This window comes from Anser anser, assembly GCF_964211835.1.
Source record: "Anser anser genome assembly, chromosome: 5".
NCBI lineage: Eukaryota > Metazoa > Chordata > Aves > Anseriformes > Anatidae > Anser > Anser anser.
In genome coordinates, this window is record NC_139725.1 from 9,777,354 (window position 1) to 9,799,729 (window position 22,376).

At 35.8% G+C, this 22,376-nt stretch overlaps 1 protein-coding gene across 2 annotated transcripts in view; it reads left to right on the plus strand.

Annotated features, from left to right (window-relative positions):
* Positions 1 to 21,273, plus strand: part of KIF18A (kinesin family member 18A) — a 42,775-nt gene extending 21,502 nt beyond the window's left edge. For both annotated transcript variants that reach the window (XM_083838909.1, XM_083838908.1), the window contains exons 11-17: positions 408 to 572; positions 3,057 to 3,178; positions 4,565 to 4,803; positions 15,798 to 16,278; positions 16,581 to 16,685; positions 18,668 to 18,777; positions 20,322 to 21,273. In XM_083838909.1, coding sequence (XP_083695035.1) covers positions 408 to 572; positions 3,057 to 3,178; positions 4,565 to 4,803; positions 15,798 to 16,278; positions 16,581 to 16,685; positions 18,668 to 18,777; positions 20,322 to 20,470 — 1,371 coding nt within the window. In that variant the 3' untranslated portion in view covers positions 20,471 to 21,273. The remainder of the gene's footprint in view (positions 1 to 407; positions 573 to 3,056; positions 3,179 to 4,564; positions 4,804 to 15,797; positions 16,279 to 16,580; positions 16,686 to 18,667; positions 18,778 to 20,321) is intronic.
* The last annotated feature ends 1,103 nt before the right edge of the window (positions 21,274 to 22,376 follow it).

Sequence of the window (22,376 nt, forward strand, 5' to 3'; positions counted from 1 at the left end):
CATCATATTGATGCTTGAGTTACTAAAAATTATTAGATTATCTTGTATCTAGAATTGTTTATGTGCACGTGCAGTTTTCTCAGTCCCTACGGTTTGAGATAAATATGGCCTAGAACAGATATTGATGAAAAACCATGTATTATTACTCTTGAAAGGAATAATCAAATAACTGTACTCTCTATATTCTCAGGGTTTTCAGGGAGGAAAAAAGTGTGGAAACTTTTAAACGTAATTAATTAAAGCCCATAAGGAGAATGTGCTACTTCACTTGTACTAAACAGGCCAAATATGTAACATGTTTATGGACCGTTAAGTATGAATGTATGGAAATGTTTTTTATGTATAGAGACGTTACAGAAGATCGTTTGAAATCTGCTACCATAAACATTGTTTTTATTCATTTTTAGGCCACTTGTAAGCGGGATCATAGGCTTGCAAGGCTTAGAACCTACTGCGCACACATGCAGAAGAAGAAACAGGAAGAGATTGAACGCTTTGAGGAAAATTCCAATTGGCTGCATCGAGTTGAAAACGAAATGCGCTTCCTGGGTCAAGATGGGAGCATTCCAAAGGTAAAATGCCTTCAATTTAAGAGCAGATCACATACGTTGTAGTGAACATCTGACTTGAGCTAAGAATCTTTTGAGCTTTTTTTCTTCTCTCTCCATCACATTTATGACTTTGACTTCAGTGCCAAGGAAGCTCATGGAGCACATAATCTTGAATGTCATCACACGGCACTTGCAGGGCAAGCAGGCAATCAGGCCCAGTCAGCATGGGTTTATGAAAGGCAGGTCTTGCTTGACGAACCTGATCTTTTTCCATGACAAAGTGACGCGCTTGGTGGATGAGGGAAAGGCTGTGGATGTGATCTACCTTGACTTCAGTAAGGCTTTTGACACCATTTCCCAGTATTCTCCTCAAGAAACTGCTTGGCTGCTCGGGGCTTGGACTGGCATACGCTTCATTGGGTTAAAAACTGGCTGGATGGCCGGGCCCAAAGAGTTGTGGTGAATGGAGTTAAATCTGGTTGGAGGCCGGTCACTAGTGGAGTCCCCCAGGGCTCAGTGCTGGGGCCAGTCCTCTTTAATATCTTTATCGATGACCTGGATGAGGGCATCGAGTGCACCCTCAGTAAGTTTGCAGACGACACCAAGTTAGGTACGTGTGTTGATCTGCTCAAGGGTAGGAAGGCTCTGCAGGAGGATCTGGGCAGGCCGGACCGATGGGCTGAGGCCAACCGTATGAGGTTCAACAAGGCCAAGTGCGGGGTCCTGCACCTGGGGCACAACAACCCCAAGCAGCGCTACAGGCTGGGAGATGAGTGGCTGAAAAGCTGCCTGGCAGAGAAGGACCTGGGAGTACTGGTTGATAGTCGGCTGAATATGAGCCAGCAGTGTGCTCAGGTGGCCAGGAAGGCCAACAGCATCCTGGCTTGTATAACAAAGTGTGGCCAGCAGGTCTAGGGAGGTGATTGTCCCCCTGTACTCGGCTCTGATGAGGCCTCACCTCGAGTACTGTGTTCAGTTTTGGGCCCCTCACTACAAGAGGTGCATATTGAGGTGCTCGAGCGAGTCCAGAGAAGGGCAATGAAGCTGGTGAGGGGTCTGGAGAACAAGTCTTACGAGGAGCGGCTGAGGGAGCTGGGGTTGTTCAGTTTGGAGAAGAGGAGGCTCAGGGGTGACCTTATTGCTCTCTACAGGTACCTTAAAGGAGGCTGTAGAGAGGTGGGGGTTGGTCTGTTCTCCCATGTGCCTGGTGACAGGACGAGGGGGAATGGGCTAAAGTTGCACCAGGGGAGGTTTAGGTTGGATATTAGGAAGAACTTCTTTACTGAAAGGGTTGTTAGGCATTGGAATGGCCTGCCCAGGGAAGTGGTTGAGTCCCCATCCCTGGAGGTCTTTAAAAGACATTTAGATATAGGGTTTAGTGGAGGACTTGTTAGCGTTAGGTCAGAGGTTGAACTAGGAGGTCTTGGAAGTCTCTTCCAACCTAGATGATGCTGTAATTCTGTGACTTTAACTAATTCTTACACGGTGGTTTCAAGTTGTAATGTTAACTGGTTTGGTTCTTCTGCACTAAAAGTACTTTGTTCATACAAACATTCCTTGTTCATCAAAGTGTACGATTACCTACAAAAATGCATGTTAAAGGTAAATAGGTATGATATGGCAGAGTGTTTCAGACAGCTGCTGCAAAGTTGATTCTGCTTCTGGCCCCGCAGTTCTATTCTTAGTTCCTGATGCTGTCTAAGCATGTGACAACCTAATTTTTAGCCTGGCCAGAAAAGGTTGTGTTTTTTTTTTTTTAGGGTGCTAGGTGGGAAGGGAGAAAAGTGTGAAGCTGTTACGTTCTGCCAGGTTTTAGTAAGTAGAGAGTCAGTTTGGTGCAGCCTCACACGAGCACCAGAGCTGGTAGAAGGGAAGGGTTGTAAGTATGTGCAGGAAGAAAAAGAAGAGACAAAGAAAGGCAGGGGGTTGTTCCTCCCTACATTTAGGTTTCAATTGTCAGGTACATTGGCTCAAATGGTGGTGTGCAATGAACACTTTGAGTCATATAATAGAGCGCATATATATATACACATGAATGCTTGTAATTAATTTGGAAACACTAAAATATGTTGGTACCTTAAAAGAAGTGAACTTGTAAGGTATTTCAAACAAGATACTGGCATCTCAGAAAGGTAACTGAATACAGTAAAGACTTGTTCCAGACAACATCACTGAAATACAGATATGCAGCAAGTACACGGGAAAAGAGGCAAGCCTGTCTTTGTCAACGCACACATAAATAAACATATATGCCTGTTGGATTCTTAAAGGTAGTTACAGTATGCCCATTGATTTGTCAAAGGAAACCTTCAAAGCAATACTGATGTATTTAAATAAAAATCAAACAATTTGTACTTGATACCATAAAAATAAATAATAATATTGATCTATCTTTACTTTTCAATATAGGAACTTCAATATGATTATTTGTAGGTAAAATTTGAGATTCTCACTTTCAATTTGATATCTAGTTGTTTGTTGTTTATTTCTTGCTAACTTCCTAAGGAACTACGTAAAGATCTTCAGTGTTGCCATTTAAACCTAGAAGCTAAGGACTTGAAAGCACAAATTGAGCACATGATATCACTAGTGTCCCTTCAAGATCAGCATTATAAGCAGACAGAAAAGTAAGTATGATTTCACAGCAGTCCTGGTAAAACTTGTAGTCTGACATTTGTAACCTCTGAATACTTATCTCAAGAATTTAGTTTTAGGTAAAAGCAGAATTTTTCTCAAACTTCTCTCTCTGGGTTAGCATAGTATTTTTTTTATAGAAAGATACAGAAAACAATGATTTGATAAATCTTGGGCTCTGTCCACTCTTGTTTAACAGAAACTATAGCTCTTCTCCTTCACTTAGTATTTCTACTTCATTTCTTTCTCTGTGTAGCGTTTACAAATTGTTAATAGGCCAGGGTGTCTTATTTTTTCCACTTCTGTGTTGAACAATATTCATTTTTTGTGTTTTTATTCATTTTAATTCTCTGCGTTATAGACATTAATTACTTTTACTTGTATTGAAATGTTTACTATTAAACTGGTATATAGGTAGTAAGACTGAAAAAAACAAATTGGCAGGTAAACATCAGCTCTGTTTCTATCACTCTCTTCAAACTATCTGAGCCTGCCTTCCAGGGTGCAAGATGAGGAACGGGAAATAATCACATATGTTGAGTAAATACATATATTAAATTTATAACAATCATTACAAAATGAAACAACCAGCTTTTAGTCATAGTTGGGACAAAAGGCTGTTACCATAAACATTACAAAAACAAATACACAAACCTGCAAAATTGAAAACAAACTTTGAAAACCCCATGTTGTTTGTAATTACTAAGTTTCTTCTTTGTTTTTTTGTACATAGACATCCCCTTGGCTATAGTTTGAACCTACAGTTTAGTCTTGTAACAGAGTCCACAGTTAACAAATTCCCGTGCTCAGATTGGAATTCCTAAACTTTTGCCAGTTTAATTTGGTCTGCAGTTGTGCATGGATCTTAATGTATTGTGTTCTTTAAATAAAGATCCAAGTGTCTAAATTTATTTTGACTGGACTTGCAATAAGGTTTTTTGCACACTCAGTTAAGATATGCTTGGTTTAAACTGTGTTATTCAGTTGATATTCTTCATTTATCTGATACTGAATTTATGAAGTCAGAACTAGAACTCCATGAAGATGTACGGACTGTTTTTGTATGTATTGTTTGAGGTATCTTAAACACTACGAGGAAGAAACTGAAGATCTTGGACACTGATGGAAAACTATACTTAGTAAATGCTTAGAGTGAAATACAGGATTTTGCTGAAGAGAAATTGGTCTACCTAGTCAGGAATATCTCCTCTTAGTGTTACAGTATGCCCCAAAAGTAAACTACACAGCAGAACCTGGGGGCAGGGGAGCACAGTAAAAACATTTGTATTACTAAATTACTAATAGTGTGGCAGCAGTGCTAGTAAAGATCAGATGAGTTGGATTTATTCACATTTGTCTTGCCTCTTGTTATTTTATAGAGTACTAAATACTTTGCTTCCAGTTCTTCGTAAGCACTATCTGATTTTGAAAGAAGCTGGGTTGTCAAATGTTTTAATTGAGACAGAATATGAGGAGGTTGAGCAACTGATTCAAAGGCAAAAATCAGTAGTTTGGGCTGACCAGACTGAAGAAGAGGAACCCAATCAAAACCATGAGCTAGAAGTGTCAACTATTTTTGCATTCCCACAACTTGTGAACAAACCAAACACCCCATGCTGTAAGTATATAATTTGTTCTCTTTTGGAAATATTTTTAAGTATCTTCTGAAAAAGCTGCATGCCATTCTTAGACATGGTGGATGCAAATTTTTGCAAATATTCAAGACAAATGTAAAATTGAAATTCAGGCACGCTTTTATATAAAATATATACCATCCTTCATTGGGTGTGGGGAACAAGTTTACTTTTTCAAAGGCTGGATATTTTTCAATACCTAGACTCTAACAGAAAACTCCTTTATTCTCTTTTTGTAACCTGCCGCGTACATCAATGTTCCTAGATCCTCTAAGTGTTGTTAATTATTTTTGAATCTTTCACTTGACTCAGATGGAAAAGGAATCATAGTGTCAATAGCATTACAGTTCTGTCAAAGTGATTTGAAAAGTTGAGCACCTACCACAGTTTCTCAGTTCAAAGTAATAGCTTTGAGGGGAGTGAGCTTTCCTGAAAGCCATGAGTTGACCTAGAATCAACTTAGTACAGTATTTTGTTAAGTTTATTTTTCAAAGAAATAAAGGATTGAGTGTTTTGATCATGGAGTTGACTCTGTTTGCTGTATCACAATGGCCCCATGACTTTTCTATAACTCTATGTAGCTGTCTTGTTTAGGTTTTCCTACTAGCACTCAACATGCTGGTGCTTTCTGATTACTGGTAATAATCCATAACAATGAAAGACTTCCATAGGTAACAAATGAAAAGCATACTAATAATATTTCAGTTCCTCAAAAGCTGGTTGTAATGGAAGAGCAGTGACCCCGGAGCACTGTGCAACTAGCTTCCTGCTTCCTTTAGCGTTCTTCCTATACGCATCTTGCTCAGGGGTTGGGAATTACTCTGCCAAAACTTTTTTTTACCTTGAGTTCTCGTTAAATGTCTACATGATTTTGCCAAGTATTTATACCACTGATCATACCCACGGAATTGGCCTGGCATATTTGACTGTCTACAATGTGAAGTCAGATGGTGTTGTGTGGGCTGTCTTTCTCAGGTGTGGAGTATTGTTTGTTTCCTCACTTTATGTGAAAGAAAGGAAAGAGTTGGCATATTTACATGCTATACTTCCTATTTATATGCTATACTTCCCACTCTTCCAATGCTAGTCAGAGGTTCATCAAAGTATTATTGTAGATTGTTGGCAAATTTATGGAAAACGATGATGTAGTGATGAATGGTAGTATCTGCATTTTTGTGGTATTGTGTTTGTTAGGAGTCACAACGCATCTATGACATCATACTAATGGAAAAATATTCTGCAAAGCTTTATGAAAGGCTTTAAAATAGAGTACTGATTTTCTTTCTTGTATCTGTTTATAAACAAAAAATAAAATTTTTAAGGTTAGTTTTCTAGTTTATTCTGTCAGGGCAAAGCAGATTCTATTAGCGAAGGGTTTAGAGGTGTTTTGTTGGTTTTTTCATTGTCATAAGTCCTCTGAAAACTGAACTACTGTAAAATCTTGTTTTTGGTGCTAGAACACTGGAATTTTAAGTGCTAGCAGTTGTGCTTACAAAAAAACACCCTACTTCGAATCATCCTTTTGTGTGCATTTATCTATGTTTCTATAGACAGAGCAAGAGACTATTTTCATCTATAATTTTAATTGTGATTATCTGCCTGAAACTTGCAGGGTTTGTAGGACATCAAAAGAAACAAAGAGCATTTAAGATGTTAATAGTGGGTTTATAGAACTGTAAGTCGGCAGAAGGAAAGAAATACAGATTTCTTTAAACCACTTGTAAAATAAGAACTCGACTCGCATGCAGTGAGTTTTCTTTTGGATATCTCTCTTGTAAGTGTGCAAGGCAAACGTGAAACGGTGATCTTAGCTGGTATTTACATCGTAGGCATATTCTTGATATGCTAAGGTCCAAGACTGACAAATGTGTGGCTCTTCTGTTGCGGGTTGGGGTGTGATTTGTGGCAAAATATAGGGGTATCTAAATACGGATCGGGTGAACTTGATAATACAATATGTAACTACTGACTGTAGAGATGGTATATTGTCTGTCCTATGTGGGATACGGTTGTCATAAATTTCAAGTCTGCAGCTTGCTGACCCTAGTAAGATTTTTTAGTTTTTACTTGATCTACTTCTGTACCACCTTTTTTCAAATGCTGTACTATAAGAGGCCAGATCTGTTCTTACTAGGAAATGCTAAAATGATAAAATCACTGCATCAATTTTACAGGAACTTCTAAGGCATTAGCATTTCACTGTGTTAAAATTAGTGGATTTTAAATTGAAGGGTGTCTTGTAGATCTCAAGTAGAGAGTTTCCTAGTTCTAAATATTATTGAACTGTATGTTTACCTAAGTAAAGGGATGCTGTATTTTACAGTTAAGACTGATTTTCTTCTCAGCCGCAGATGGTGTCTTTGCCTAAAGATGTTCATAGAAATCTTGGGTTGTATTTTTATTTTTGTTATTCTGTTGGAAAGGACATGGGAAATTTTCCTTCCCTTCCTGCTCTTATTGGAAGCAGGAGAAAATAGAAATAACTGTCCTTCAAATGGAAGTTCTGTAAGCTTTACAGGAAAAGTTATGGTAACTTATGAAAAGATACATCTCAATTTTCTTTACTCCCTTCGTCTGCTTGTGTGCTCTTTCCATTTGCTTTTGACTAGCTGTATAAATGTATTATGGTGCTACTTAGGATTTTTTCCCTGCTGAAACTCCCACTGAAGCTTTTGAATTACCATGAACAATCAATCTTGCTCTCCTTTTCTCATTGGCAGCTTAAGGTGCTGAGCTAACTTGAAATAAGTTTTAACAGCTTTTTCCCTCAATGCTGCTAATTAGTGTAAGACTTTCTGATCAGCAAGTATCTGTTCTACAAAAATATCTAGACATAAGTAATAGTAAAGAATAAGACGCATTCCAGCCAAGTACTAGTGTACTGAGAACGTATTTGAAGTTGAGGTGGGATTGAATTGACAATTGACTTTGCATACTGGAAGAATTTCAAAAAATGAAGTTCTAAAAAGGATTAATTGGGATTGGGCATTCAATTATTTAATTATAAAGGGGATATAGCAATTAAATAAAAACAGTAATAGCTCTGCTAAGAAAAAAAGAAATGCTTCTTAAACAATATTTTTACATCATCATTTTAACCTTGATGCATTCTTTCCTAAAATATTACTGATATTGGCACAATAATTCCTATGTGTTGGGAGGTGGGGGTGGAAAAAAGCAATCCATTTACCTGCGGGAAAGAAAGGATTTTAATTTTTTTTCAATAGAGTACAAAATATATGTAATGAAATAGCTCTTGAATTTTGTTTGAATTCACTTTTAAAATATTTTGAGCTATTAGCTGATATTCTATGAAGAAATATTTCTCTTGTGCACAATGTAACAAAACTAGGAAAAAAACCACCATTAAGTAGAAAAATAATACATTAGTATGGGGAAAATGTGAAGTAGTAGAAGGGCAACATCCTAATCAGAAGTAGGAAGGATGTAGTAATTTTTTTCCTTTAAAGATGAAATAAATTATTCAGGAATCCAATTCCTTCGCCCTCAAGTCATCTCAGAAGTATGCTTGGCAAATGTTAGCAAGAGCTGACCTAAGATCTTAGTGAACAAATAAAAAGGAAGATTTATACGGATCCTCTCACACCTTTAGCATGTTGATATTTTATGTTTTATAATTTGTTCAAGATGTTGGGAAGTAATGTTTTGCACCAAGACCAAACAAAATAGTGCTACACAGTGGTCATTTTTCTCTTATATAAAAAATCCGTATTTCACATACAGCGATTGCATTGCACTTCAGGTTGGCAGCAGGAAAGAGCAAAACTTTCCTATTATTTCTTGTGATTTTATTCTTTTCACATAAGTTGAGAACAGTGATTTTTTTTGTCTTCTGTTCTGTGTAATTGTGTTACCCTGTGACAAAAGTTTATTTTCCATACAATTTTGGGGAGAAGGGGTGAAAAGTTACTAGGCATCAATGAAATTATTCATTCTTATGAGTCATGAGTCTAGAGAGTTTAAGAGGAAGTGCTGTGTACTAGGTCAGCTGGTAACAACAGTGATGAATTGCTCTTGAACTTACGTTGAGACATTGGCTATTTGCTAGAATATATCTAGAGATTTTTCTGTATGAATGAGATGCTACTCACAGAAATAAGTACATTCTACAGAATGAAATATACGTGGACAATATCAATTCTTCAGTGTAAACTTAGTCCATTATATAACTTTTTGAAGTATCTAAGGATGTATGTAAGATCCATTCAAATAGATTTGCAAAATACAAATGCACAAACATCAGCACTTGAGGAAACTATTAAATGGTGCATGTCATGAAAGGTGAGGCACTAATTGCAGGAACTTATGCTTTTAGTGATACAGTAACTTTTTGCTGGCAATTTTTAGATTAAATCATAACATTGTTCAAATGCAAGTTAACTGTTACTGAGTGTTTTCGCATAAAAATCAGAATACTTTAGGTTAAATAAATAACTTTTCTGCTTGTAAGCGCTGTGTCCAGAAGTCCAAAGGAGTTCAATCATTTTGGTAGATGAAGAAAAGCTATGAAAAGCTGAATTTGAGTGATGCATGAATGTTTTTCTAAAAGACTTTCTTACGTGGAAAAGCTCTCCAATGTATTAAATACTATAAAGTAGTAGTGGGAGAGAAAAGGATTGAGACTGTCTGACCATTCATTCAAAATTATGTTTCTGTGGTCAAATTAGCAAGATAGTCAATTTTTGTGCTTTAAAAAAAAAAAAAATCTTTTGGAGAATACTAGTTAAAGCTTGTAAGCTTTGCCCAGGTCTACGGAGCTTTTCATTCCAACATACTGTATATCTTTAAGGAATGTTTTGTAAAACATGTAAGAAACAACCTTAATCCTAAATATCTGATTACCCTTATCTGTTTTTTTTCTTCCTCCACCCCAGGATTTTAGGAAATAAAACAAGATGAAACACCCTCAAATTTGATCTCATGTGAAACATTTGAATTATCTTAAATTTCAGTTTGTTCAATTTTAATAATTTAATAATACTGAAAAATATTTATCCCACTGAATATAGTTGTGTTATACATTGTTTTGTAGTTATGCATCTTTGGTAGTTTAATTTGTTTTTCTTATGTAATAAAAAAAACAAACTCATTCTTACACCATGACTGAAAACTTGGCAATTTCAGAACGTCTCCTCTTGCTTAGTTTCATTATGAAGCCTTAATGTGAAGTTTCAGTAATATCTAAACAACGCTTTGTACTCTAATAGATATTTTTCTGAACAGTTTTGTGAATGTATATTCCTATTTAAGTGTTTACCCATACTATCTTTATAACCTTAATTATATGTTAGAAATGTTGTGTTTTGGACCTAAGAAGTGCAACCTTGTGAACAACTCAACCATCAAATGAAGCACAAGTTATGAAAACAACATAAGTTAATTTAAAACGAGGTTTATGCCCGTTTTTTGGGGTGTTGCTCAATTGAGAGCTGTACAGGATTCAGAGAGCATGGACTGATAGGTGGAAAGATGACTGTTCTTTGCGAGTATTTCTGTGAATGGGAGAGTTCTTGGCGTTGTTTCAGGCATCCCATTTCCGGAAGCCTTACTGTGCATTAGCATTGAGAGAATGGAATTGATTTACAGGAAGAAAGAGGGGGGGGAGGGCATCCATCACTTTCTGTAGTGACAAACATCCGAAAGTAAAGTCAATTTATTTTGAATGGCAGGAAAAATTGGGGTGTAGTTCTATGTAGCAGATGACTTGATTAATAATAGGAAATGTGTGCTTCTTGTGTATAGGAAAGATTTGTCATATGTTGAGCTGCTTTTTCACACTGTACTGTATGACTGAGTGTTTTTTCTCATGCTGTATAAAATAGTACTGACCACTGGGACCCACTGGAATGCAGACTCGACTTTAAACTTTTTCAGTTGACAGTTGCTTTTTGCAAAGCTATTAAACTCACCTTCACAGGGTGTGAAGGTTCATATTCACCTTTACAGTGAATATGAAATAAATGAAAAGGATTCACTAGGCCTCATTTGTAATGTGGAATTCCATGAGTCAGATGTTAGAATAAAAATATGCGATTAGAATGGGATTAATCGCTGGTCACCCAAAAATGTTGATTGAAACAAGTATGGACCATTTAGCGCTGTTTCTAGAAATAATGCCCTTATACATGTATTAACATCAGTTCTAGAAGACAAGTCTTAGCCGTTATCAGTTGTCTTGTCACGAACTCTTCTCTGTGGCTTATGCCAATGCTGCTTTTCCTGTTAACTCTCATTGCTGAGATATCAATATCTGATATTGCAGTTTCTCTTATGATAAATCTTCTGAGTACTCCTTTGGAACAGGTAATAAAACAAACCTCATACTGTTTGGGTGGTTGTTGCTCAGTAGAGGATGACTTCAGTTTTTGAATTGAGTGGATCTGGTAAGAAAAAATGATAGCTAAGAAAATCTCTGTCAGTTATCCATTGTAATAATCATCCTGAAATTAAAGATCATTAAATATGTATGTGATCTGTTCTCTAAAATATATTGGGAATTATCCTTACTTTTTAAAGTTGTAACTGAAAGTGCTAGCTAAGGAAATACAACTTCTAAATTTATCTTTTACACTAATTCGTGAGGTTAACTGCAGATTTTTCTGCAAAGTACATAGGGATTTGCTTTTGGATAAGAAGTGAGTGAACTTAGTATCAGTGAATCATGAGGATCATCTGATGGAATATATTGAACTGGCCATAAAATTTGAAGCAAATACAAACCATGAACATAACCACCCTGTGTTATTATGAAGTAGGTTTGGAGATTTTCTTTGGAGGTCAAAAGTGTAGTTTTAAGACAGGTTATTTTTGTCCGCTTGCAGTACTAAATTTTCTTAAAATAAGAATTATGTCTATAAATCTTAACATATGCCTCAGAATATCACTCTTTAATAATATTAAATGAACTTTGAAGGTATTAGAAAGTGGAAACTCACAAAATGCTGGAAGTGATTTTTTTAAAGGTGAAACATCTGTTGAAATGACTATTTGAAGTCATCTAAAATCTATAGGATTGTTGTGTTTGTAGCATCTATTGTTGTCAGATGCCATTTTATTTAAACTTCTCAATGGCAGGTATTTAAGTATCCCCCTAAAATTAGTCACTAGCTTCAGTATTACCTTTACTTATTAAGGCGGAAACTGAAACACTGCCGTTTCTTTATTTTGTGGGTTTTAACATTTATTTATTTCTTCTTGCTATAATCATATTTACTTTAGATCCCAATTGCTTGAATCTATGTACTGTAAAACAGTGAGCTAGGAAAGGAGGAGGTATTTTTTTAAACACTAATGACACACTTATGGGTTTAAGTGGAACTAAGTTAAATATGATGTTGCTCGTGATGTCTTAGTTTACTTGTTTACTGTGTTAGGAACAACCTAATGCTTTCACAGAAAGCTTTGAGAAGGGACATTTCTTGAATATTTTATATGCTTTCCACTACTTAACTGGAAGGAAAAGCTAGCAGGTTGTTTTTTTTTTTTTGAACTTGTTCTTAAGAGTTTCATTCCAGAAATAAGATTTTTAAAATAGGTCTGGATTTTTACTAACAGCTTATGTTTGCCCTACATAGAACTGTTGCAATTGTCTCTTTATAAATGCTATGTGTATTACAGTATGAAATGCAGCTCATTATGATGAAATTCAACAAATTATTAATGTTGGCAATACTTTTATGTTCTTTACCTATCTCATTCATGGTTTAAATGCTTGCATTTACAGTTAATTTTAAAATGCTTCCAGTATTTGGTCCTGGAGAAGCTTCTAAAACTTGGCACTCTCACCAAAATGTTCCTCCATCAGACTTCCTTCTTAGTAACTTCAGGACATTAGCAAAACCTCAGTGTCTTACAGTAAGCAAACTCTGAAACTGGAAGCTCCCTGTCATAATGCAACAACAAATAGAATTCTAATTTTTCCCGAAACACACACTTTCAAATGCATATAAGCAGAAGGAAAACGGAATAAATTAATATTTTAAAGTGTCTTAAAATGTTTAATGGATAGTTATTTCATTGACTAGATTAGAATCATTAGATAAAGCTTTTTCTTTTATTTAAGAATATAAAGTGTTATACAAGAAAGCTGTGGTCTCAATTGTTGCTGGTGATGACAATTTTTTTAAAGAAATGTATGTTTGCCTTTTACATAGGAGAAGAATATTGCACTCTCTCAGAAAAACCAAAATTAAAGAGTGAGCAAAACAATGAAGCTTAGCATTATTGATAGTGTAGCAGGAGTATGTATTGAAAATAGTTCATAAATGAGTTTCTTACTTGTTTCCAACAAATCCTGCTGAGTCTTGGAGGGAAAACAGAGTTATCAGCCTAAGTTCGTAGCATTTCAGGTGGTTGCTGGTTATTTGGGGAATGTGCAGGTTCTGTCCATGTAAGAACGACGTTCTGTAGTTGTGGAATGAAATGTAACTGCATTCTACTCTAGCACTTCACTACGACCTTTTTTTTTTTTTACTGCTCTTGAATATTCCGAAATAGGTTAATGCACATAATACAAGAAGCTAATGTCTCAACATTTTGCTGCACTTCATCTGGTGAAGGTTGACTGTGAATTTGACTGAGATGAGTTAGAATTTATGAAAAAAATGTGTTTTGTGTCTTAACAAAAAAATCCCTTAAGTAGTTTGTATATAACAAAATGAAACGTATGTGGATGTACACGTGCATATATGTACACATGGTTTGGTTGTTTCATGTCACTGTCAGGAAGTCTTCTGAGGCCTGAATTTTCCTTGCTTGTTTTGCAAAGCTGAAAGCAATTTAACAGAACCGTAACTGTTTGCGTAACTGTCTATACATCTTTTCCCATAAGGAGTTAAGCTTAACTTAACCTGCTTTTGTTGATTGTTCATTGTTGGATAAGATAGTGTTGTGTATTTGTTGATCAATAGTAGTATAAATGCTTTATCTGAGACTGACCCCTTGAGTGTGGGATGTTTATTTTTCCATGATTGCACTACAAAATAAAGCTAAAGTGATATAGAGTACGTTTGTGCCCTATATGCAAGTATCTAACTTACTTGCTGCTTTTACACACTTTGATACTATCCATTCCATCTTCCCAGAACAGATCTAAGTTTCATGGTAGTCCTCAGATCCTTCTGTATCTCCTCACAACTCTACACAACTCTAATTTATATCTTCTATTGGGTATCATCTCCTTTGCCTGGTCACAAGGAGTCCATCATATGGTATGTGTAGTGATTTGGCCAGGAGAAGATGTAAGGGGGGGGGGGTCTTCCTTCCTTTGAATGCTTTTCTTCAGTGAGCCTCTTATTTGGTTCTTTTTGCTACAGCATATGATGTGACACCGGTTAGAAAATTGTCATTCTTAAGTCTTCTTGTCTATAGCAAATTACGTTGTAACTAGGCAATGAGGTCAAAAATAAACTAGTAACCAGTGCTGAGAAGTGGTAACGAGTCAGAGAAAGCATAAAATCACTTGAGCATTTACTTTTGTAAGAAATCAAGCTTGAGCAAGGAGGATGCAATACTTTTAATACTTAATACTTTTAATACTTGGGGGTGGTGGTACAATACTTTCAAGGTTTTTTTTCCTCTTTAAAGGATTCTTATGGATCTGCTAAAATACCACGTTACGTGAATGATAGAACTAAAGTTGAGCATTCGGAGGAGTTAAAATTAACTTTCTCCTTATGGAGCAAAAGGAGTATGGAATTGAAGAAGAAATAATTACTTATTGACACTGTTATATGAATTACCATAATTAATTCCTGAGTAACTTTCAGCATAGTAAAAGCATGAGTTCTTTTTACAATGCAGTTGCTCTTAAGAATGTAAGCAGTAGGCAATGCAGAAAGGGGAACTATGATACTGTGGCTATAGGCTGAAAGGGGGCCAGTCCATAGAAGTGTTTAAGGATACTAGCCTTTTCTTATTCTCTTCATTTGCAAAGCAAGTTGAATATAGAAGCGCTATGGATTTTGACAGACTTCAACCCTTGATTTGTTTGTGATGACTCCATCTCCCTCCCTCCCTTAATTTTTTGCATTAAATTACTGATGGTTGACTTAAGTCACCACTAGCCTACCCATTTGAACAGTGGTCTGTGATTTTTAAGATTACTCTCCTGAAATCTGAAAGCCTGAATGTAAAGGACCTTTTCTCTCTTACTTTGCAGATTGGTTTTTATTGCCACCTACTTAAAAATAAAAATGATGCATCAAGATAAAACATAAATCAGGATGAATTGTGGCAATGGCCAATTGCTGCTGTATTGCGTAGCTTACTTTTAGAATATTTTAGTTGTTTTTTTAAGCGTATAGTTTTGTTTTCCATAGTTGATGTATCAAGATTAACGTGATCCAGGCAACTGCTGCCTTCCCATTTTGTAAGACAGTGTCTCCTTTGCACTGTCAAAGGATTTTTATTTTTCTCTTCTGAACTTATTCAGTCTTCTGTAACAGTCTCTCTTTCTCCTGTGTGGTACTTGCTAGGAAAAAAAAAATGGACATGATGAGGAGACAGCTGTAGATTACTGTGATGGTACCATCTTAATTTAAGAGTTGTCATGATAATGTGATCATTTTCAATACTCTTACTCTTCCATTCCCTGTTGTAATATCTCATATCTTAGTTGTGATGACTTATATCATCTCTGGGATTAACTATATCAGTCTATGCATATTTATAATATTCTGAGTGCCACAGAACAAATGCTGCCATCTGGACAATGCTGCAAAAGAAATAATGGAAGTTATATGATCAAATTAATGTGTAAATGAATAGAATCATAGAATCATTCGGGTTGGAAAAGACCTGTAAGATCATCTAGTTAGTCCAACCTTTAATAAACAGTATTTTCAATAACGTGTTCATATCTAATAAATGTATTTCAGAAGCGAACAGGAGGGAAAAAGCAGGATTTAGGTAGTAAACATAGGTAAAGGTGCTAACCACTGTTGACTGTGTTGCACAGGTACAACTTCTGGTACACCATCACAAGAAAAGAAGGAAAATACACAACTGGTGGAACTTGAAGTACCGCAACAGAAGAGAACTAGGCGGAAGCTAATGGACTCTCCGGTCACAACTCCAAGTCCTGCTGCATCCAAGTGCTACAGCCTCCCTCATCTGGAGGATTCTCTAAGCAAGGAGGTTCGCCCCATCATCTATACGCCAGAATCTTGCAGAAGACCAGTACAAAGCTGCAGTATACAGACTGTGGTAAAGCAAGGTTTACACCTTTCAAGCCCTCAGGAAGCAAATGAATGCAATACCAATAGGCAGCTGAAAAAGGCCAGTGTTATGGACTTGACATGTGATGTTATCCCAGAGTGTGATGAAGCTGACATGGACTCAACAGTAATTCTCTATGAAAGGACAGGCGAAACAAACGAAGCTTCTGTTGACTCATCTGTAAAGCAGTTACAGCCATGCAGCAGTAGCATTCTGCAAAGGTATTTTCCATTGATTGGGTAACAGTCCTTTCCGACGTCTTGTCTCATTTCTATTTTCCAAACACTTTAATTCTGTTTATTTTCAAAGAGGTAGTTTTTGTCATTGATGTTAATTGAACTTGTAACACCTACTATTATTTTGAAAATCAAACCTTGAACTATAACATGTATCAGATTCAGTTCTGCCATTATTTGAAATCAGTGTTACCGATGACAAAGTTTGTTGTTTTTTTTAAAAAGAGGCAATTTTATCTGACTTAGGTCCATAGCAGATTTTACTAAATATAATCATTTGATTTCAGACTTGGTCTTTCTTCCTTGAAAAGCAAAAATCCTACCTCAGTACTTGAGAAGCCCTCATATATGGCAATGACTTCTGCTGCTGAGAGAAAGCGAAAGGTATTAAGGTAAGGTTAAACTAACTGTGCCAATCCCATGTAAATCAGTTTGTATTCATTTCTCATGTTCTTACTTCAGTTTTATGTTTCAAATCTGAAAACTTGTTACACAAGTCACCTGAACCGACATACAAGATGTTTTGACTCGTATGTTCAACAATTCAGATGCTTCTTTCCTTCTTGGCAAGCTGAGTAGAATGTCGTAAGCTTTCTTTTGGTTTAGGGGCTCTGTTATTGTAATTGAACAAGTACAAATGAACATTGTCTTCCATATTTACTGCCTATTCAGAAAGGGAAGATATACAATTCTGAAAAAGAAATTCCATTATCAACTGAAGATGTAACTTGAAAATGTTAGGCTTTTGATGGAAGGCATTTGACTACCAAAACAGAAAGTACAGAAAATGTTTGACAACATTTGTGTAGCCGGTGCCTTTATTTTTCTGATAATTCATTTACAGTCCCAGTTATTATGACTTCTCTTTTGTGATGTGCTCTTAGAAAAATTCCCATTTTGTTACTTCTCTATTTAGATCCTGAAAGACCTGAAAGGCATTTGTAAGGAGCAGTAGAAAAGCTAGAACTGAGCAGACGTTAAATGGAGTTGTACTACTTTTTGGTTGTTCGTTGTTCTGTTTTTAATTAGTTTTGACTTAGTTTACACTCGAATACGCTAACAATCAGGTCAGTACTGATGAAAGAGGTCCTTTTTTGGTTTCAAAGTCAAAAATAGATACCTTTTTTTTTAAATAAATCATAGTACAACTCACATGTTGCTGCTCAGTGAGTGGAGCTGCCACATAATAGGTCTTGTAAAGAATGTTTTAAGACTATTAGAAACAAGTAGCGTAGGTATGTCACAGGCCATGGAAGAAACGTCAATTCTTGGTAGCTTTGTATCACTGTTTATGAGGAAGTAAGAGGGAATGAAATTTCCTTACTTGTGAAGGAGAAAAAGATGCTTGTGACTTCACAGAGGATGCCTTCTTTCACTTCCTGTTCTTTACTTTTCTTACCCTGTGGGTCTTTGGTGCTTTCCTTGTTTTAAAGTAGTTCACTCCAGGCATTCGTGTCCTACTAACGTTAGAATAAAAATATAAATATCAGACACTTTTTATGCTGTAAATATAATTGGATATGGTCCTACTGTTAGGAGAGAGGAGACAGTCTGTCATCATACAGAGTCTGCTTTTACCAAATAGCATTATATTCTTATAAGCATAAGTTCTCTTCAAAAAAGCATCAAAGACTGTATTTTAGGACTCATACAAGACAGGCATGTCTTTGCTGCTTGCTATGTATTTTTGGTTAGGCAGAAAACTATTAGGAAAACTAGAAGAAGTTAGAGGACTGCAAAGTGAGATAATAGAATATATTAAGGGGATGGGAAAAGCATAGAAACTTGGACATAAATAGAATTAGCTTGTTTATGAGGCTTACTCCCAGAGTGAAATGAGAGAAGTAAGCAAGGGAGGTGCATAAGGCTGTGAGATGACTGATAGGTTCATATTTTTCAGTGCAGATCATCAGTGCGTCACATGAAAGGGTATAAAATACAAGGATGTTTTTCTTAGTGATTTTGAAGCTATAACAACTTTTTGCAGCTTAGCTGAAAAGTATCGTCTGCTGTGAAGCCACCCAGTCCAACTCTGTTGGAGCTTGTAGAAAAATACTGTAGTGATTTAAAAAAAAAAAAAAAAAACTGACTTTTTTGATGAAACCAACTTGGTCATTTCAAGGATTTCATACATACGTCAGTTAGTGTGCAATGACCATCAAACTGCCTTCTGCAGTCTTCCAAAAAAGAAGGGGTGGGATGGAGAATATATATACACATCATAGAGAAATGAGTTTATTCATTGCTTTCTGTTGTGAATGACTAATACTGGCTAATATAATTTGATGTATTTTGCATATTGCAACATCTACATTTCTGTGGAATTGCTGATCACTTGACTGATGTCAAACTTTTTTTCTGGCTGTTTTTCAAGTTCTACGTCAAACACTGGGTTAGGTAGTCTGAAAGAAGAAGTTCCTACAAAAAGTGTTCGACAGGAGATTGTGATAAGCAGTCGAGTTTTGCGAGTACCCAAAATGGCAGGTAAGTGTCAAAATTTGAATATATGACCCTGTGTTGGCAATTATGTTTGTACAGGAGGTCCAAAATTTGGGTTAATACTTATGGTTTGGGCATTTTAACAGCATGATTCCTCTAAACCATTGGTTTGAATAGTAAATCCGTTCACTTAAAATTCTGAATATTGTCTAATCAATTATCTGGATAGCACCTAATCAAAACTCATTATTATTACAAGCTTGGTGAGGAACACCTTGTCCCAGGAATTGAGGACTTGGAGCAAAATTGTGTGCTTGTTGAGATATTTATCTGGTACCGATTTTCTTTGCCAATTGTAATTTATCAAGAAACGAAACCCTTTAAATGTTTTCATACCTGTTTTCAACTGTTTGCTGCTTTTTATAACGCAGCATGGATTTGGTTTTAAAGAGACTTGTGTTTTTTTTGAGATTTACTCAGTATACTTTAACACTACTTTGGGTCAACACAGTATTTGAAGAAAAAAAATAAAGCAATATTTCAGAATTACTTCTGAGCTTGTTTGGAACTATCAGATGGTATTCTGTGGAAATTTATAACAATTGTGTGACTAAGTACATGACATGTGCTTGAGGTATATAAGTGTACTGTAACAATTTCTTTAAAAAACACCAACTTCTCAGCTAAGGGGCACAAAGCTCTTCAAAACTTCAAGTTTGTGCCTTTCAGAGTTCTTGATGCTATCTTGATGCTAAGTTGCTTGGCACCTGCAGTAGACCAATCACGTGACTTTTGTCACTGATGGTACACCAGTTTTACAGTACATATGTGCTTTTGTGTAAGAACCAATGTGAGAGGAAAAAGTATAGATGAATACGTACTAGTGTTGATTCATGGAAAATTGTCGCTGTATTAGAGTAATGTTTATAAAAAGTGTAAATCTGATGCTAAGCTTTGCCTAACCAATAGTTACTTATTTGGCAAAGTACATTCACGGTTATATTAGTATCAATTTCTTCTACTAAAGATTGGGTTATAAGCTTAGCAAAATCGCTCTCTACACTGGTACTACTAAAAACATGTAGTGACGTACCAAATTCTAAAATAGAGAATAGATCTTTAATTTTTGAAGTTTAACTGATCATAAAATACATGTTATTTTCAAAAGTATACATTATAGGAGAAGAGTGAAACATAAAATCCCTAACAGGAAGAGTGACATTCAAATTGAATTAAAAAAAAAAAGTTTCTTCAATGATGTAATATTCATTTTTTGGTAGTGCTCTGTACATAATCAGGATTAATAAAACTTTAATATATCTCTACATTTTTAGATAGACTGCTGTGCCATTTTTATAACATCTCATGTGTCAGTTGAGAGTCCTATTGTTGGACGTAATAGGTAATTAGCACACTGCTTTACTGAGCTGAGTGATTACACTTCTCATATCAAAAATAGGCTTTCAATAAGGGCAAGAAGTGTGTGCAAAAGTTTAGGCATGCTCTGAAAAAGACATCAAGGTATGAGACATTCATCCAATGAACATAAGCACAATTTGACCTATTTGTAATAACATTTTCTTCACTAGGAATTGGAAGAAGGAGTTGGAAGGAAGAACGGGATGTGTCAAGAAACCTTGCTAGAAGCCTTTCTGAAGGAAATGTAGCACTTGGTGCTAAATCAAGGACATCAAAAAATATTCTGCTTCATGTTTGCAAGAAAAAAAATAGGATTTAGCTTCATCCGTAATTCATGCAGGATCAATGTAAGGCAAGTGAGAACAGAGTGACTTTGCTTTCCCTCTTGTGAATTATTTTGTGTTAAAGATGTCTCAGTAATAAAGAACTTTAAAAAAAATCCAGTTATTGGAAATAGGAGGATTTTGTTGGATTCTAAAACCCAATAAATTCATTTGTCTCCTGCTTGAAAGCTTACAAATATTCTTGGTATATTAACAAGTGAATATGAAATTTTATTTCAAGTTGTGAATGGAGAAGTGCATGGGATATCTTACACCATAGCCTTTGAGCTTTTCCCTGTGTGTATGACTAATAGAATAATACTTCATACAGTGCAAGTCTTAAAGGCAATCAGAGGTACTGTAACTTTTTGAAATGACTTTACATTGCTCACCTATACTCGGTCTTAATTTTGCAATAATTTTGTCATACAAAACTAGAAAAATTCTTTGGACCCGCTAAATTTTCATTGCAGTTTAGTAGTGTTACCATGGTTTTTCATTTGGAAGCATGTGAAAGACATTAATATTGAAGTGTATTCATGTTGAGCATTAGGATGCTATTTTACTCTTAGGTAACATTTTTATTGTGGATAGGTAATACCAGTGTAGTGCCAGGAGACAGAAAAGTCTTTACAAAAAGGGTTTTAATGATGTATTATGTCTTAAAGTTTAGCCTGTGTTTCTAACCTTTTCCTTGGTTGTAAATGTTCCTGTTTTGTATTTCAGTTTTGAATTCATTTGTAAATAGGATAATTATGTTAATAACTTGGAATAAACTGAGTTATAACTAAAAGCGTTACATGAATTGAAAAATGTACTACTTCGTGAGTCAGAATTAATTTTGACAAATATTACTTCATGCTGTATGTTTTGATAAATGATTACGCTAAGACAAGTAGGTTTATAGTTACATTGTAACCCTGACCACCTGCCCACCCTTCGCAACATCTTTCTGGTGTATTTGGTCTATGTAAGTGGAGGTGTATACATAAACTTCCCCAAGCTGATTGGAACTAGAGGAAGAAGTCCAGTTACAGTGGAGTTAAACGTCTGTCTGAATTCAGCAAGCATCTTGCAATCCAGTACGTTAGGCAGCATGAAGTATGCTGCGGAAGAAGGTTCTTCACAGGTGGTGGTTGTTGCTGTTGTTTAATCACAAGTTTTCCTTTGGTAGCAGAGAACTGGTTTATGTGATCTAAAAGCTTTTATCAAATTTGTTCCTAAAAATATTTCAGTATTACCACAAGTTTATGGTTTTATACATGTATTTTTGCTCTCTGTAGTCTTTGATATTTAGGCAAACTAATACAAACGTTCTTCTCAGTTAGATCTCTCCTTAGCTGTTATGTGTTGACATGGTTATTGTTGGAGCATTTTCAGAGGACTTGAGAAGAAGGAAATGGTAACTGCATGTATAAACTTTCAGGACCACTCGTGGAAGGAGCAGATAACATTGCAGAGGCTTTCTTCATCAGGAAAGCTCAAAGAAAGAGTAATTCCTTGAAACAGCATTGCTAGTTAAAAACAGAGGTGAGAAATTAAATCCTCTTACATATCCTTTCAGAATGCAAATATAGGTAAGATAAAGTCATTGTGGTGAGCACAGCTTCATACTGATTGCATAATGAGAACTGAGGAAATACTGGCTGTTTAAAAGGTGGTTATGAACAATGTCCTAAACATAAGATAAGCAGTAAAACAAAGTTTGGGACTTGACCGCATCCCAGCCAGATGATGTAATAAATTTCAGTAGAATGAAGGGGGTGGTGAGGAAGTCATTTTAATACTTCTCTACCATGATGAACAACAAGATTTTGGGATTAATTTAAATTTATGGTTCTGGCACCAGGTACAGCTAGAATTGTGGAGACCGATATGTTTTTGATTTGAGTTTTTTTCCCA